At 35.8% G+C, this 17,662-nt stretch overlaps 3 protein-coding genes across 3 annotated transcripts; 1 reads left to right on the top strand and 2 right to left on the bottom strand.

The window, feature by feature from the left end:
• The first annotated feature begins 771 nt into the window (after positions 1–771).
• On the top strand, positions 772–8,228 carry LOC145568483 (flavin-containing monooxygenase FMO GS-OX-like 9). Its single transcript, XM_081627907.1, has 7 exons — positions 772–4,697; positions 4,877–4,947; positions 5,204–5,359; positions 5,735–5,817; positions 6,942–7,077; positions 7,227–7,400; positions 7,557–8,228. The coding sequence occupies exons 1-7, from the start codon at positions 4,142–4,144 to the stop codon at positions 7,752–7,754; spliced, it is 1,374 nt and encodes a 457-aa protein (XP_081484033.1). The 5' UTR covers positions 772–4,141; the 3' UTR covers positions 7,755–8,228.
• Positions 8,229–9,327: 1,099 nt separating this feature from the next.
• On the bottom strand, positions 9,328–10,915 carry LOC145568482 (pentatricopeptide repeat-containing protein At2g02980, chloroplastic-like). Its single transcript, XM_081627906.1, has one exon. It carries the CDS (start codon positions 10,912–10,914, stop codon positions 9,358–9,360), a length of 1,557 nt encoding a protein of 518 aa, XP_081484032.1. The 5' UTR covers position 10,915; the 3' UTR covers positions 9,328–9,357.
• Positions 10,916–13,770: 2,855 nt separating this feature from the next.
• LOC145566229 (uncharacterized) lies at positions 13,771–15,531 on the bottom strand. The gene is made up of 3 exons (XM_081625710.1): positions 15,132–15,531; positions 14,454–14,825; positions 13,771–14,324 (listed from the first exon to the last, which is right to left on the bottom strand). Exons 1-3 carry the CDS (start codon positions 15,529–15,531, stop codon positions 13,771–13,773), a joined length of 1,326 nt encoding a protein of 441 aa, XP_081481836.1.
• Positions 15,532–17,662: the final 2,131 nt, after the last annotated feature.

Below are 17,662 nucleotides of genomic sequence, written 5' to 3'. Positions count from 1 at the left end.
CAACATAATAATAAACAATAATATATAACAACGATGATAATAACATGATAAGACATAATAAAGCTTGATAATAATAGCAAGATCCTAGGCATGATACTAACAAGATTAACAAACCCTAGCATGTCACTAAACAATAAAGATCAAAGCTTTAAACCTAACATGGTACTAACCTGATATTAGAAAAAAGTAAAGGCACCCTAAACATGATTCTAGAAAGCATTAAATAACATCCTAACATGATACTAGAAAGCATTAAAAGCATCCTAACATGATACTAGGAATCATAAACAATAATAAGCATGCAATCTACATTGTGAAAGAAATAGGAAGTAAGCTAATCTACTTACTTTGAAGCCTCGTACCTCTTTCTAATAACAAAATACACAAGTTAGTAAACTTCAATGAAAATAATAAAGAATAATTAAAGAATCAAATTAAAATCAAATTAAATAAAGTTTAGACTAGTTTTGGACCAAACCCTCAGAAAATATCAAACCTTGCACGTCTAGGGCGAAGGCAACTTCGAACTTGGCTAAGAGACTCTAAGTCTTGTGAATGCGGAATATTGTATTTGAAAAAAGGTTGTTTAGAAAGAAAAGAATTAAGTAATTCTTGAGAGGGAATAGAGAGAATTGAGAAAGAGTTGATGATTGTGAATTATTTCTGAAAACAGGAATTCGGACCCTATTTATAAGAAAAATAGTCCGGAAAAACATAGAATTTGATAAGGAATAAAACTCCACTCTTTCGCTAACAAACCGACCTTGTCGCCAGATTTTTATCTTGTCGCCAGGCGACAGAGTCTGTCGCGAGGCGACAAGCCTGTCGTTTGGCGACAGAGACAGTTTTTGCGGATTTTGTTTTTATCATATCTTTTGATCTAGAAGTCCAAATAAGTCATATAATATGTCGTTGGAAAGCTCTTGAAGTCTACTTTCTAATGCAATTAGAATCAGATTAAAATATTTTGTAGATAAAAAGATATGGACGAAATAGTAAAAGGGTGTCAGTTTTGGATAGAGTTTCGTATATCTTTAATATCTTTTTCGTTATAGCTCGGATTTAATATTATAATATATCATTGGAAAGATAATTTCAAGATCTATCCAACCATATAAAATTTGGATAAAAAATATGAGGCACGAAAATAATATCTGACTATCTTTGAACATCTTTAAATCCGAATAGAATTAGGAAAGTTTTAAAAAAGGAAAGTTTTATTTAAATTCAAATTCCTTGATCTTATCTTTTCAAAAAAGGATAATTAAGATATTTTAGAAACTTATAGAAGATTCTAATCAATCCTAATTAGTTTAGGAATAGGATTAAACCTTTGGACCCTCCTCATGATCATTGGGTCGTAGGTAAAATCCGGTTTGGGCCCAGTTTAGTATTTTGGTCATAACTTCCTCATTATTCATCGGAATTGGGCTTATAATATATCGTTGGAAAGGTCTTTTAAAGCCCCATCCAACTACACAATTATTGGACCCTTATCATGGACCAAAATAAACTGAATTGGACGTTTTCAAATAAATAAAGTCATTTTCAAAAACAGAGAGAAAAGAATTTAATTAAAACTAAACCGCAACACTTGGCTTTCAAATCACTTTCACCTAATTCGATAATAACACAACGTGCAAGGCATTCATCACTGGGTTTGGTTTTGGGGAGACACAAATGGGTGTCTACAAGAGGATACATGCCATCAAGGAGGGAAGAAAAGATGGAAATTTTTGTAAGATAAATGATTAAAAGGAGAAGGGGAGAGGAGTAAGTTGGAACTAGCGTTATCATATTAGCAAAACCATAAAAACTAAGTGACAACGGTAAAAAAAATTAAAAAAATAAAAAATAAAAAAACTCTTAAGACCACTTTTAAAGTAAAATTGAAGAGGATCTATTGACTCTTTTTTAAGAAAACATTATTAGAGTAATGGTTGTTTTGTTGACAATCCAAAAAACTCAAGCAAGTAGACAATCTAAGATTATATGAAATATGCAAAAAAATAATTAGCAAGTGAAAGAGGGATCGATGAAGATATAAAGAAAATTGAGGTTAGGGGTGAGAGTACTTGGTATTTAATTTAAGGAGAGAGACACTAAAAGGTTGGGTGCTAGGATTTAATAATGGATTTGTAAAAATACAAGAATATTGACAAATGCTTTTTCATAATTGTAAAGCCATATAGAGAGGGGATTTATATGCAAGTATGAATTAAATATAAACTCTAAAGAAACAAGTATTTACAAAATGTTTAATACGACCTCAATTAGATGAAGTGTTTATATTTAATTCACATATTTATTTAGGAGAGTGTATAGTTAATGCTATTGCTAAAATTCAAGGCTAAGTAAAGTATGTACTTCTTATTCTAATAGCTTTTGCTCTCCTATTTTCAAGTTGGTTTCCTAAAACACAAAAGCAAGTAATAGAAATTCTAGATATTTCATATTCATGTATAAAAGCTTAAATGATACATTGTTTCTGTTTTATAAACATTGCAACATTTATACTACTAATACTATATATATATTCACGCACTCTTATCATAAGTCTTATGTAACCACATATAGTCATTTGAGGTTTTGTTATCTTTACATCGATATTTGTCCAATAAAAGACGATGTAGTTACCTTATGTTGCAATATAAAAGGAAGGCATGATGTATGTAAACTTAGCTAAATAAAATATAAGAACTAAAAAGTAACAATATTTCACATGCATTATATTGTTAAAATTTTTATAATATTAGTCCATATTTGATTTTACAAAGAATATCCATTTTTTTTGTTATATCAACGTTTAATAAGGGTCTGTTCATATTTACTTAATTTCAGTTCAGTTCAGTTCAGCTCTAATCAGTTCAGTTCAGCTCCAATCAGTTCAGTTCAGTCAGCTCTTAATTTCCTTCTCTCATAAAATATTCATTTCAGCTCAATTCAGTTCATTTCAGTTCCAATCAGTTCAGTTTAGTTCAACTCCAATCAGTTCAGTTCAGCTCAGTTCAGTAAATGTGAACGGGCCCTAAATTTTGGATCCATTTTTTTTTCTGTTATATCAACGTTTAACAAATTTTTGGACTCCCATTTTAAAATTTTTAGATCTGCCACTGCCTAAATTTCTTAGAGAAAAACATTACGATAAGGATTTACCAAATTTTAGAATTAAAATTTTAAAAGTTGTAAACTAACATAAAATTATAGTTATAGTCAAATTTAAATTTTTAAAAATGATAAAACCAAATTACTAAAATTAATATTTAACCGAGATTAGACCACACGTCACAAATTTATGACATTTTACGACCTCCTACATAATCTAAACCAGTAATTACTTACTTACATCTATAGCCATTTTTAGCACAATATCAAATAATATCATACTAGCCTTTACCCACACTAACTAAATTAAATTGGTATAACACATCTATTTAACAATAGCATTAACTACATTCAATTCGTGTTTATTGGGCTATCGCGCGCGAAGATGGCTCAACTAGTCAATAAATAAAAACGAAAAGAGTAAAATGTAAGTATGGCATAACTTGCTGGTACGACAAATCTTAGAATTAGAAGTTTTTGTTCAAATCTTACATGAAAAACTGAAAGAAAACGAGAAATTGAAATGCTTTTTTTTTTTTTTTTGAAGGGAGAAATTGAAATGCTCTTGGAAATAAGTGAAAGTCTAAAAGTCTTAACAAATCAAATAAAAAAAGTAGAGAGAAAAAAAAAGTCATACTTAAGAGACAAAGGAGTTGGGTATTAAATATTTTATTTTTATTATTGTAATATGTAATAACCAAGGAGGCTGAATTTTTGCTAGGATTAACATTAAATTTTCTTGGCTTCTCGTGTCAATTACTCAAATGTAAGATTTAAGTGGGTTCTTCTTAAGTTCTTTTTTTTTATTACTAGTCAGATTATAAGCATTTTTTTTAAAACTTCAATTTTTTTTATTTTTTTATTTATTTTTTTTAAGCTAAGTGGGTGCATGTGGGCCCACTTCGGTCAATGTGGATCCGCAACTTAATATAAACCCATTTCCAACAACAATATTCACCAAATTCATTTTCTATCACTTTGAGATTAAACATCCTTTCTTCACCAAACCAAAACTAAGCTAATAAGTTAAGCCACAATGGTTGTAGAAAGTTACCAATCCAAGAGTGTGTGTGTCATCGGAGCCGGACCATCCGGCCTCGTGGCAGCCCGAGAGCTCATGAAAGAAGGTCACAATGTGGTAGTCATTGAGCAAAACCATGACATAGGAGGGCAATGGCTCTATGAACCAAAAGTCGAGGGAGAAGATCCCTTAGGGAAAGCAAACAAGTTCCTTAAGGTTCATAGCAGTATGTATGAATCCTTAAGGTTAGCATCTCCTAGGGAGATCATGGGGTATACCGACTTCCCGTTCGTAGAGAAGAAAGGGAGGGACATGAGGAGATTTCCTAGCCATAGGGAAGTTTTATTGTACCTTAATGATTTTTGTGAATATTTTGGGTTGAGGGGCATGATAAGGTTTAACACTAGGGTTGAGTATGTCGGTATGGCCGAGTTCGCCGAGGTTGCCAAGGAGTTGAAGTGGATGGTGAAATCTAAGGAGAAGAAGAGTGAAAAATTGGTGGAAGAAGTGTTTGACGCGGTGGTTGTTGCTAGTGGCCACTATTCTCATCCTAGGTTGCCTATAATTAAAGGTATACTTTGATCATACACTTCATTTATTTCACATAATAACACATGGCTTAAAAAAAGAGTTAAAAAGTACATAATAGAAGTGTACGTTAAGCATGCAGGAAGACAATTCTAGTAATAAACTCACTTTCATTACTCATTATGTTTTTGTTGCTTCTCTTTTGCATGCATTCTTTTGAAGGTATGAACTCTTGGAAAAGAAGACAAATGCATAGTCATATTTATCGGATACCAGATCCATTTCGCGATGAGGTAACTACATCCATATCGTTTCCATCAATTTTTTAATAAAAGGAATGATAAATAAGAAGTTAGGATATTCTTCTCTCAAAAATAATACCATTTCAGCTTTGTAGATCTCTTAACATCACATTTTTGAGCTTTGAAGCAAACTTTGACTATTAATTTCCTCGAGATAGTCAATTCTAAGTCAATTGATACGTAATATTTTATACGAATTACAAATCACAAAATTAAATGCTCATATAATTATCTATACATGTTGCAGGTAGTGGTGATTGTAGGAAGTTCAATGAGTGGACAAGAACTATCAATGGAATTGGTGGGAGTAGCAAAGGAAATTTATCTCAGTACCAAATCCCCAATCTCTGAAGGATTCTCCAAAGTATTTGCCAACCATAAAAACCTGCATCTTTGCCCAAAGGTAAAATTGTAAAAAGAATATATGACACAGACACACAAAATAATAAATTGATTTGTTTTCCATGCCACGCCATGGAAAAATAAAATACATATCAACATACGGATTCAAATTACATATTTTATTTATGTCCACATTCCACACATGTAATAATTAATGAACTAATGACCTTAAAATATAGATGATCAGATTCCGTCCTAGTCTCAAGTCTCATTCACCAATCTGAATTAAAACATAACGTTTAAACTTTTAGTAAATCTAATAATTAATGAACTAATGCCCTTAAAATATAGACGATCAGATTTTGTCCTAGTCTCAAGTTTCAACCACCAATCTGAATTAAAACATAACATTTAAACTTTTGGAATTATACTGCAGATTGACTGTCTTGAAGAAGATGGAAGAGTGTTGTTTGTGGATGGTTCTTGCATCACTGCCGATACTATCATATATTGCACCGGGTAATACATCAATTCCATTTTTTGTTATCCTTTTTAAGTCATTAATTATTATGACTTTTTTTTTTTTTTTTTTTTTTTTTTTTTTTTTTTTTACAATAGCAAGGCTTTGATATATAAATATATATATATATATATATATATATATATATATATATATATATATATATATGTTTTGTCACATTAATATTTGGGTGTGAGGATATTGTCCACATTTATCATAACTTTAATTAATTTGGAATAATACAACAATTAATTCATCATTTGCAATAATTCAAATTATTATACTACGTATGTCATTACAATAATTCATGGATATTTTAAAAAAGAAATTATAATAATTCATGGAGTAGGTCACTAGCCTATTATAAACACTGACAAAAAAAAAAACAAATTATTCACATCAACCAGTATTTTATATTACCACGATAAAATTGCTAAACAAGTATACATCAAAGAATATATTGTTGAGTCACTATTAATTTAGATGTTTTAACATATAGACTAGAAGATATCAATTTAAAATTTTCATAAATTTCTTTACGAGTAATATTACATCAATTGTACAGCTGGTCAAACTAGACAAAGACGTGTAATTTGGAGACTTGGAGTACTAGTAAAACAAACAATAATAATTAAAAATTGGAGTAAATATATATATATACCCGAGTACACCAAACACCCGAGTGTATGTGTTACTAGCTTAGGCTCCTCAAGGTGCCATCCTTGTCCCAAAAGTGTGCAAAGGCTTGATGATTACCTAATTGGTACGGGAAGTCAAAGATTGAGCACTCTATGTAAGCATGCATCTTGCATTATAAGTTATTCCAACAATAGTATTGTAAATCATCACAATAACAACATAATGGGACCAACTTTTTTGGATCATGGTGACATGCAAGTTTCTTAAGCAGGAAGTATTGCAAATAATAATATACAGTTCTTCAAGTTTTCAGAATGTTGTTATGAAAATGATGTCTTAAGAAAGTCGGAAAGTTAGGTACAGTTGTAAGCAAAAGAGAAGTTTACCCATAGTTTCATGCAACTACTACAACTTTTCTTTTGCTAATAAAGAAACATGATTGATGATTAAGATTAACCGTGAAGAGACTTACTGTTTACTGTAGGTATTCATATACATTTCCATTTCTTGACACCAAAGGAATCATTGAGGTGGATGATGATCGCGTTGGTCCTTTATACGAGCATACGTTCCCTCCTTCGCTTGCTCCCTCTCTATCATTTATTGGAATACCTAGGAAGGTATTAATTAATATCTTCAGATCTCCTGCAATGACATTAACAAATCATTTGGCCTGGTACAACTTTGTGTCATAGTTTGAAATTTATAATTCTGCTAGTGTGACAACATATTTCTATATCATGATGGGTTTCATTAATTGAATTAATAGATCATAGGGTTCCCTTTCTTCGAGTCACAAGCAAAATGGATTGCTCAGCTGCTGTCAGGGAAAAAAACATTGCCATCTTGGGAAGAAATGATGAAGGAAATCAAAGAGTTCTATCAGTCCAGGGAAGCTGCTGCCATCCCAAAGCATAACACTCACGATATTGCCAATTTTGAGGTAAACGGACATGTTGTCTAACTAAAATTTCTTTTACATGAACATCAAATGCATTAAATTGCAGCACTTTACAGATTTTTCAGTGTTTTAAGTACCATAAGAAAGTCCAATAGTTTTTCTGCTGTCAATTACCTTTAATTATGCCTTTTGCTGCAGTACTGTGACCTGTATGCGGATAAAGTGGGATTTCCACGCCTGGAAGAATGGAGGAAAGAGCTATGTGTATCAGCGCTGATGAATGCGGAGGCTAATTTGGAGGTGTATCGTGATGTTTATGATGATTTTGAACTGCTTCAAGTAGCTCGTCAAAGTCCTCATTTCACTCAACTTGGAGCACATACATTTGAAGTATAAAGCAATACTCTGCTTCAGCCAGCTCAACAAATCAATGTCAAAAGTAATATGCAGTAATATTTACATAGAACAACATTCCACTGTTCCAGTGAAAGATTTGAGGTTGGCATACTTTGCTTTTTGTGTATTGATGATAGTGGTCACACAAAGTACTGCCCTGTATGCAGTTTTTTGAATGTTTATTAGTAGAGAAACCGGCAAAATTATGCCATGTCGGGAAAGCCTTCAAAAGGCTGTACCAACAAGACAAGTGTTTTCCATTTTAAATATGAAAAATTATATTTACCTAGCTAGTTAAGTAACTAACAGGGGGTGAAATAGCCTTACCCTTGCACATCTTAGTCAGATTTGGATTAAGGCCTAAGGGCTCATATATCACCCCTATTAGTTGCTTAACTGTCAGGGACATATTCAGATTATTTGTTTAATTATTTCAGCTGTAACATGAAAATATGAAATTTACATACTCGTTCAGATTCAGTATATATGCTCCCCAAAACACAGCCTCATGATGACTTAACAATGATTCCAACACCCGGGAATAGAAAAGGGTCCTTTCAGTCTCAGCCATAGGTGCAACAGTCACTATGCTGGAAAAAAGATACCAGCTTTGTAGCAACAGCACATTCCAAAATAAGAACTGAACTACATGCCAGCAGATGTCATAATTGTAATAACTTTAGGAGCAGGACAGTGGGGAAATCAAGGTTAATTTTTTTCTTTATGGTTAGTTATGATCTAAAATAAGTAAAACAGAAATTATGCTGAGCAAAAAAGAATATTGATTTACTTTTACCAAAAGATAAAAAGGTTATTTTTTTGACAATTTTAGGCATAGTTAGATCAGAATACAGCTTATTGTCACCATAGATGACCATATGCATAATGTTCCATAGTAGAGTTTTTCTTTTCTCCTTTTTTTTTTTTCACAATACTATTTTCCCACATAATAATCAGCAGGTCTGCCACAGACGTGGAAGCATATGAATAGCAAAAAAACTACATAAAGTTGAAAGTTTCACCAAGGAAAAAGTACTAGCAAAACAGTAATCAAAGAGAAGAAGCAAGGGATTACAAATCCCACTTACCTTGTTGCAAAAGCTTTGGAAGTGGATGAACTCCAATATGAGTTCATGGAATTTGTTGAATCATATTCCAGCTAGTTTTTGTTGTCCGTCTCAGTAAAATTGAATTTAATCTGATAAGTGCTGCTCCATTGATTTTCATGCAGCGGCTTCCTATAATCCATTTAATGCAATTGGTGTATTGTCAAAACTTTAAAATAGCCTCTTAAAAAAGTATAAAAAATACTGAGGGTGTCAGTTTGTGACACATAGTTACCTGTTCAGAAGAAAACTTGGACAAGCAGTCCACAAATTAACAAGACATAATCATAGTGACATTGTAGCTCAGTTAGCATTTTTAATTGAAGGGGTTCAGGCATTACCAGAGCACTCGGACAATGAAAACTTTAAAATTTTCATGAGAGATAAGCCTGATAGGTTAACTTTGGCAAAAATCTTATGAAGGTTAATATTAGGTAATAGCTGATTTACAAAAGGAGAAGAGGCAACCAAAAAATGTTCTCTTCAACAAGATCATGCTATAACATTTCACTATCAGTAACACAACTTGATAGTCTTATATTTTCAGCCATACACGCCAAAACATTATGTATCTCCTCAAGTCCAGGATTAATATCATATGATGCAACGAATTCATAAATTTCACTGTTGATAACAACTGAGCTGTAGCCAGGAAGATTCTGGATACTTCTATCCTTCATCATTTCCCTCACTACCTCAACTTCTGCCCATCTTTGCTGTTGGATATATAGATTTGACAGTAAGAAAAAGTTATCTCCATTCTGTGGTTCTAGTTCAACGAGTTTCAGAATTACAAGTTCAACCAAATGGACATTTTCACGAATTTGAAAGGCACGAAGCAATGCTCTCCAAATGGTCGGGTCTGGAATCAATGGCATGGTCCTTATTAGTTCCATGGCTTCATCAATTAAGTCAGCACGGCTGAGCAGATCAATCATACAACCATAATGCTCCATCTTTGGTTCCACTCCAAACTCCTCTTTCATACTTCTAAAATGAGACCTGGCCTCACCAACAAGACCTTCATGAAAACAAGCCGATAAAACAGCCAAAAATGTAACACCATCAGGCTTATAGTCATCAAAAACCATGCTATAAAACGCCATTAATGCATCCTCTCCTCGTCCATTCATCGAGTATGCTGAAATTAAAACATTCCAAGTGCACACATTTTTAACCTTCATTGCCTTAAAAGCCTTAAAACCTTCTTCAAGACTCCCACATTTTGCATACATATCAATAAGAGCGGTGCCAACATATACATTCAGCGCCAACCCATTTCGTCTTATATAGTCATGAACCCACCTCCCATGGTCCAGAGCTCCTAAGTTAGCACAAGCCGATAATAGCCCCACCATAGTCACCTCCCTTAACTCTACCCCATCCCTCATCATGTCCCTAAACACATCAAAAGCCTCTAAAAACCGCCTTTCATGTCCATAACCAGTAATCAACGCGTTCCAAGAAACAGAATTTCTCTCAGGCATTTCATCAAACACTCTATGGGCATCATCAATCAACGAACAATTACAATACATATGAACAAGTGCAGTATTTGCAAACAAATCTGAACCAAAACCCATCTTAATTACGCAACAATGCAATGATTTCCCTAATCTACGACGACCCAAATGAGCAGTTGATTTAATTACAGCAGGAAAAGTCAATAAATCAGGGGATATACCATGTTTATGCATTTGTACATACATAAAAATTGAACGCCAATGTTTCTTTAAATGGGTATAAGTTCTAAGAACTGAATTACAAACAAAAGAGTCGAAAAATTCATGAAAATGAGAGAAAATAAGAGCAGAGGAAGTGAACCCATTTGAAGTAGCACAAATATCAATGAACTTCATAACATAAAATTGGTCCAAATGTTGATTCTGAATGATAATTTGGGCGAGAATTTGCTTCATTTGAGAAGAGTTTGAGAGTTTTTCCAGAATTTGAGATGAACTTAAGGAATTTTTGAGTGATAAAGATGAATTTGACCGTTTGAAAGAATGAATCCATTTCAAAGATGTTCCTAACTTGCCATGAAAGGGTTTCATGGTCCTAATAATTTGTTGATGTGGACACTCTATTGGTAAAAATTGAGATGGTAAATAAAAGACCTTAGAAATTTCTTGTAATAGAAAATAGAAGAAATTGATTTCTTGATTTCTAATTTTTTTTTTTTTTTTTTTTTTTTTTGAAGAATCGATTTCTAACTCAGGCCATGTTCTTTTGAGATTCTAGGCAGAGCAGAGCAAATTTCAGTAGAGCAGAGCGGAGCAGCTCAAAAGAATAAGTTTGAATCGGTCTTTCATTAATACTTTCGAGAGTAAAAAATTTAGTGGAAATTATTGACATAGTCGTACAATGGGATACTTTCAAACACGATTTTGTGATCTTTACACTTTTTCTATTTTGAACTAAACTCAACAAAGTTATTCGTTTAGAGATCAAACTTGAAAAGAAACATGTTTAAGAGCATGAATTACAAAGACGATATGTTTTTTTTTTGGTGCAAAGGGGGGCAAAGCCCAAGAACTACAAATTACATTAAACAATAAAACGAGGGGTAGTACCCCTTGAAATGTCCTCCCTAACAAGCTCCTTTATTTCGATAGGAGGGACCTCGAAATAAAGGCACTTATCAGGTTGAACCACCCCTAAATTAGCTAGTTTATCTGCTACTTTATTACCCTCACGAAAACAATGAAAAACACGAAAATTACAACCAAAAGAACGAATGATGTTACGACAATTACGAAGCATGTGTACTCTTTCACCCCCAAGGAGTTGGTCATTCTGAAGAGCTTCAATGCAGGCTTTGTTATCTATCTGAATCTTAATGTTACTTACTCCCAGATTTGCTGCCATCTGTAGCCCAATTTCAACTGCCATAAGCTCGGCCCTATAAGCGCTGCATACACCAAAATTTGCTGTGAAACCTTTGATAACCTTGCCTTGGCAGTCCCTTAATACCCCACCACCACCAACGAGCCCAGGTGATCCACGAGCAGCACCATCCGTATTCAATGCTATCCATCCAGCAGGGGGAGCTTGCCTGCGAATCAGCACTTGGTGCTTCCTAGTAGAACGAGCAAACATAGCAGTTATGCTCTTACCCATCATGACCTTCCAGGTTTCTTCAGCTTTGCCTCGAATGAAAGCACCTTTGTTCAAAGGAATATCAGAATCTCGACCAAAGATTTCACGATTTTGCCACTTCTATGCCCACCACAAAGTAAGAGCAATGTATACAGGCCATTTCTCTGAATGAATAAGGTCTTCAACTTTGAGATTTTTTGTCATCCAAGATTGCAAGTCACCAGCATAAAAGGAGGGGTAGAAAGCAGCCCCACCAATAGATCTCCACAGCTCCCTTGCTATAGGACAGTCACGCAGCATGTGAAGCAGAGTTTCCTCTGTATTTGTATTGCATCGATGGCAACGTGGTTCATCAGAAAGGTGACGCTTGACCCTGTTAGAATTTCATAGGACCCTGTCATGTAAAACTAACCACAAAAAGACTCTGACCCTTTGCTAAACTTGAGTAGTCCAGGCTAAGTCCCACTTGGGGTCCTTCATAACATGGTCTTCATCCTTGATTATTTTCATTGCTTGCTTTACTGAAAAGGCACCAGATTTGGACCCCTTCCAGTATCGAGTATCCTCAATTTCAGAGTTTTCTATAACCTTGTGCGCAGCAATTTATTGGAGGGAATGTTGAGGCAAGATATTGGCAAAGAGCTCCCAATTCCAACCCTCCCCTACAGTCCACATCTCCTTAACAATAGCCCCATCAATGTTCTCTGGAATAGGAGCTACGACCATGTCTCGAAGAGGCGTCGATGTTGCCCAACAGTGGTCCCAAAATAGATTTCTTCGCCCATTACCTATAGCAACAGCCGACCCTTTGTAAATCCATTCAGCATTATCCGTGATTCTTCTCCACGCATTAGACATGTTAGAAGTAGGGGAAAACATGTCTATATCACATCGGCCTTTACAGTATTTGAAGCGTAATACCCTTGACCAAAGTGAGTCTGGTTCTTCTAGCACCCTCCACCCCAATTTTGTTAAGAATGCAGAATTTGATTGTCTCGCTGACCGAATCCCCAACCCCCCCTTTTCACGGGGCAATTGCAAGGTATCCCATGATAAGAGGTGAATACGGATTTTCTCCACTACCTCCCCAAATAAACCGTCTGGCTTTTTTTATCAATTTCATCACAAACTAAGTGAGGGATCTTAGCCGTTTGCATTGAATAATTTGCCATGGTTGTGAGGGTAGATTTGGCAAGGGTAATTCTCCCTGCAAGTGAGAGATACTTTGTCTTCCATCCCGAGAGCCTACGATCGATTTTTTCGCAAAGGTGGGCATATGTTTCTTTGGTAACCCGACTAGTTAATGTCGGCATACCAAGGTACAAACCAAGGTCTTCTGTCGAAACCATCCCCAAGGCAGCATTAATTTGAGATTGAAGCTGAAAATCAACATTTTTCGAGTAATATACTCGAGATTTTGGTAAGCTGATGCGCTGACCAGAAGCACTACAAAATCGGTCCAAACAATCTTTTACTACTTCGGCTTGCTGGACAAAAGCTTCGGCAAACAGTATCAAATCATCGGCAAACATCAAATTGGACAACATAGGACCCCCACGGCTTGCATAAATGGGCTGCCACTTATTAGTGATGATGGCTTCTTCAATTACTTGATTGAGTTGTTCCATACATAGCACAAAGAGGTATGGTGAAAGGGGATCTCCCTGTCGAATGCCTCGGGAAGGATTAAAGACATCCGTCTTCTCACCATTCCATAGCACCCTCAAAGACGAAGAAGTCACACATTCCATGATTAGCTCAACCATCTTAAACGGCAAATTCATCTCTTTAAGCGTATCACGAATAAACGATCATTTAAGTCGGTCATACGCTTTTTCGAAGTCAATCTTGATTGTCATGTAACTCTTCCCACTTTGCTTGCGCTTCATGGTATGAATGACTTCTTGTACTATGACAATATTGTCTGTAATTTGACACCCTGGTACAAAACTCGATTGAGCGTTAGAAATAATTTTTGGCAGAATGGGCTTCAAACAATTGACAATTGCTTTTGTTATTATTTTATAGGTCACATTGCATAGACCTATAGGGCGAAATTGTGAAGGAGACTCTGGATTATCAATTTTCGGGAGTAGGACAATGAAAGTTTCATTAACAGTATCCGGAATCCCTTTCCCCTCCAAGACAACAAGAGCCATGGCATAGACATTGGGTGCTACAATATCCCAATTTTTCTGATAAAATAAAGCTTGAAAACCGTCAGGGCCTGGAGCTTTTAAAGCCCTCATATTCTTCACCACATAGTCAATATCACTGGTTGTGTAGGCTCGGTTTAGGCTGTTCCAATCCTCCATCGAGATAGCAGCACAAGCTCCAGTTGGGATGTCATAAGCATTCGAATCACCTTCGTCGGTGAACAAAGATTAAAAGTAGCTCACTACCAATTGTTTCACAGCTTCTTTGTCATGCTCCTATTCCCCTTCAGCGTTTTTAATGGCCACAATTCGATTTTTCCACCTTCGAATTACTGTACTCAGGTGAAAAAATGTCGTGTTGCGGTCACCATTCTCAATCCAATCGACTCTCGCCTTTTGATACCACAATAATTCTTCTTGATGAAGCACCTCGTCAGGATCCCTTCGAAGCTTGGCTTCCAATTTTATCAACCCAGATTGTTTTTTTGTCGATAAGGAAGATTGAATTCCCTTAATTCGAGCCATTAAGGTCCTTTTCTCCCTAAAAATATTGTGAAATACATATTTGTTCCAATCTTGAAGCTCTTTGGAAAAGGATGCAAGAAGGGGGATAAATGGTGTGTCCTCTCTCCATTTATCACCAATAAATTCAGCAAATTTTTCATGAGCTAACCAAGCAGCTTGAAACCGGAAAGGCCTATCCAATGATTCTAAAGGAGCAAAACCATTAGAAGATATGAGAAGGGGGCAATGATCGGATTGAAGAGCTGGAAGGTGTTTAACCCTTGCTTTTTTGAACCGTACGCTCCAATCAGAGGTGCAAAGAGCTTGGTCCAGCCTTGCGCTCTGCCTTGTTTCAGGGGTGTTACCACGAGTCTAAGTGTGAGCTGGGCCAGAAAACTCAACCTCTATGAGTTGAGTGTCATTAACCCATTGGTTAAATTTCGCACTACATCTGGACGTTTCATTACAACTAGAGCTTCTTTCCCACCCAAACCTAGTCTCATTAAAATCACCAGCGATGAGCCAAGGTTTGTTGTTTCTTTGAGCAAAATCCGTAAGGTCCCTCCAAAGTTCCTGTCTATTAGCTGGGTTAGGGCTCGCATAGACAGTGGATAAATACCATGGTTCCTCACCATGTCTAGTGATTGTCATAGTGATATATTGATTGGATTTTTCAATCGGATCAACACTAACAAGCTCAGGTTTCCAGTAGACCCAAATACCACCACTAAATCCTTGAGCATCTACCCTTGTTTGACCATTGTAACCCAAGATTGCAGCAATTATCTGAGCCTGATCACCCCCCATATGTGTTTCTATCAAAGCAAAAACACTAGGCTTATTGATACGGATAATCTCTTTGAGCACAGTCAGAAATTCCCGACTACCAGCACCTTGCACATTCCATACCATACACGTTATCGGAATGTAATTTGAGATATGATTAGGTACACTATTCATAAAACCGTTTGATTGTGGGACATTAGCTTCATAAGCAGTAGAAATATGCCTAAGGGCATGTTTAATTCTCAATGGCAACCTCATGGTCACCACTAATTCCAGGGTCCCCGGCATCGGAGGAAACCATGAATGTATCTCCACTTCCATCTTGTGTGTCAGGGGGTCGGCCTCCTCCAGATAAGGCTCTTCCATTGGCATTGTTGCACAAATTATTTTCTCCAGGGGAATTCGAAGAAGGATTGGTGAAGGGAGTAGCAGAGACATGGGTAAGAGATGGTTCGATGTGGCTTGGTGATAGATTTTTTTGTGAGCTTAGGATTGGGACTGGTGAGTTGGCTTCTGTGTTAGCTTGGAAAACAATAGGATTATTTTCTTTGCCTAAAATTTCGATTGGAATTGGAGTAAGTGGCTCAAAAGAAATCTTTTGGAAAGATTTGTTGGTAATATCATTTAAGCTAGAATTTGGAAGGGATTTATTTTGCTTCCTTATTTCCTGCCATTGCTTTGAATTCCCCATAAACTGCCCCTTAGCTTTAGGTTGATTAGTTAATTTCCCAGTATTAAAAGATAATTGCTTAGCATGATTGCTGAACTTGGGAATTTTTTACTAAATCAATCGTAGTGATCTCCTCCTCAGAGGTAATCTTATCATCAGCATCCAAATCAATTGGAATAACTTGATTTGGTACAATCTTTTCCTGATTTTCCTCTTCATTAAGGATTGAGAATCTTGACCCTCCTGAATTGTTGCCTTGACCCTTTGCCAGCGTTGACTTGACCAGTTTTTGAATTTTTTTCCCCATTCTCTTTTCCGACCACCTGAGCAGTTTACTCCGGTCTGGGTGGTCTTTTTCTGGGGGGGGCTTTTTGACTTGCATCCAATCACCATAGTCCTGGATCTCCACTGTCGAAGGTGCTTTAGGAGTATCAATCTGTTCATCCATGGAATCTGCCATTCCATTCATCTGATTATCCTGATTGACCATAGGGCATGCTTCCCTATTATGACCAATTTTCCCACAATCAAAGCAAATCATACGCAACCTTTCATACTGAATTCTCCAAACACAACCCTTTAACCAAAATTTGGATAAAAGTGGTTTCGAAAGATCAAGCTCGACACTAAGCCCAGTGAATTGTCCTCTTTGAGCCATGGCAGTATTATTGTCGATTCGAACCACCTTGCCAATTTTATTCCCAATTTTGAGAAGAAAATCCTTATCAAAATACTCCACTGCAAGATGCGGAATACGAACCCAAGTAGTCAAAAACCTCATTGGTTTGTCATCCAGAATAAAATTAGGAACCCATTTCCGAATGGTAAGATAATTATCATCAAGCATCCACGGTCCTTAGGTGAGGACATGGTTATAGTCTCCAATACTTGAGAATCGAGCAATAAAGTAATCATGACCAATGTCAGTCAAAACTAATCCACCACTCAACTCCCATTTTTTCTTTAGCCTTTTCGTCAGGGACATGTATCCGATTTTGCTGTCAAACATCTTTATGATAAGTGTGTGCTGCCATGGCTTGCGAATTTTTTTCTTCTCCTCTTTTGAAAGGAGAATTACAGGACATTTAGGATCATCTAAAATGTTCTCTGGAGCTTCATCATCATCAGAAACGTCTTCCTCCTCATCCATAGCAGGATGAGACTGCTGAATCCCCATTCCACTGCTATTAGCCACCATATCCCGAAAGGACATACTTGCGTTTTTCTCCAGAACAGGGGACTCCGGCCTCATAGTAGGTTGCTGAACAGCATTGGTTTCAGCATTATTATTAGTAACATCTTTAGAAAAGATAAGATGAGTAATTTTGCGTTTGGTTTTCTTATTTGAATGAGGAAATTGTTCTTGCAGGGAAGAATTCTCACTCATAGGTTCTCTCACCAGAATTGGTTTCGAGGAGAGCATTTTTTCTTCTAGATATATGTTAGTTTATGTTATCGTATAGATATGTGGATGCCAACTAAATTATTTTGTTATAGTTGTGTTGTGGTATCTAAGACAAGAACAAACTTTGTCTACATCATTTTCCATTACGTGTTCAATATTGATGACAAAACAACAAGAGACGT

The sequence above is a fragment of the Chenopodium album genome, chromosome 11 (genome assembly GCF_948465745.1).
Source record: "Chenopodium album chromosome 11, dcCheAlbu1.1, whole genome shotgun sequence".
Lineage (NCBI taxonomy): Eukaryota > Viridiplantae > Streptophyta > Magnoliopsida > Caryophyllales > Amaranthaceae > Chenopodium > Chenopodium album.
This window is presented reverse-complemented; position numbering and strand designations above follow the sequence as displayed.

Coding starts and splice junctions, on each gene's coding strand:
- LOC145568483 (XM_081627907.1), top strand. CDS start 4,142: ATGGTTGTAGAAAGTTACCAATCCAAGAGTGTGTGTGTCATCGGAGCC. Junction 5,818..6,941: donor ACTATCATATATTGCACCGG/GTAATACATCAA, acceptor TGTTTACTGTAG/GTATTCATATACATTTCCAT. Junction 7,078..7,226: donor TTATTGGAATACCTAGGAAG/GTATTAATTAAT, acceptor TTGAATTAATAG/ATCATAGGGTTCCCTTTCTT.
- LOC145568482 (XM_081627906.1), bottom strand. CDS start 10,914: ATGAAACCCTTTCATGGCAAGTTAGGAACATCTTTGAAATGGATTCAT.
- LOC145566229 (XM_081625710.1), bottom strand. CDS start 15,531: ATGGTATGGAATGTGCAAGGTGCTGGTAGTCGGGAATTTCTGACTGTG. Junction 14,826..15,131: donor CAAACCTTGGCTCATCGCTG/GTGATTTTAATG, acceptor TTGCTCCTTTAG/AATCATTGGATAGGCCTTTC. Junction 14,325..14,453: donor CACGACATTTTTTCACCTGA/GTACAGTAATTC, acceptor TCACCGACGAAG/GTGATTCGAATGCTTATGAC.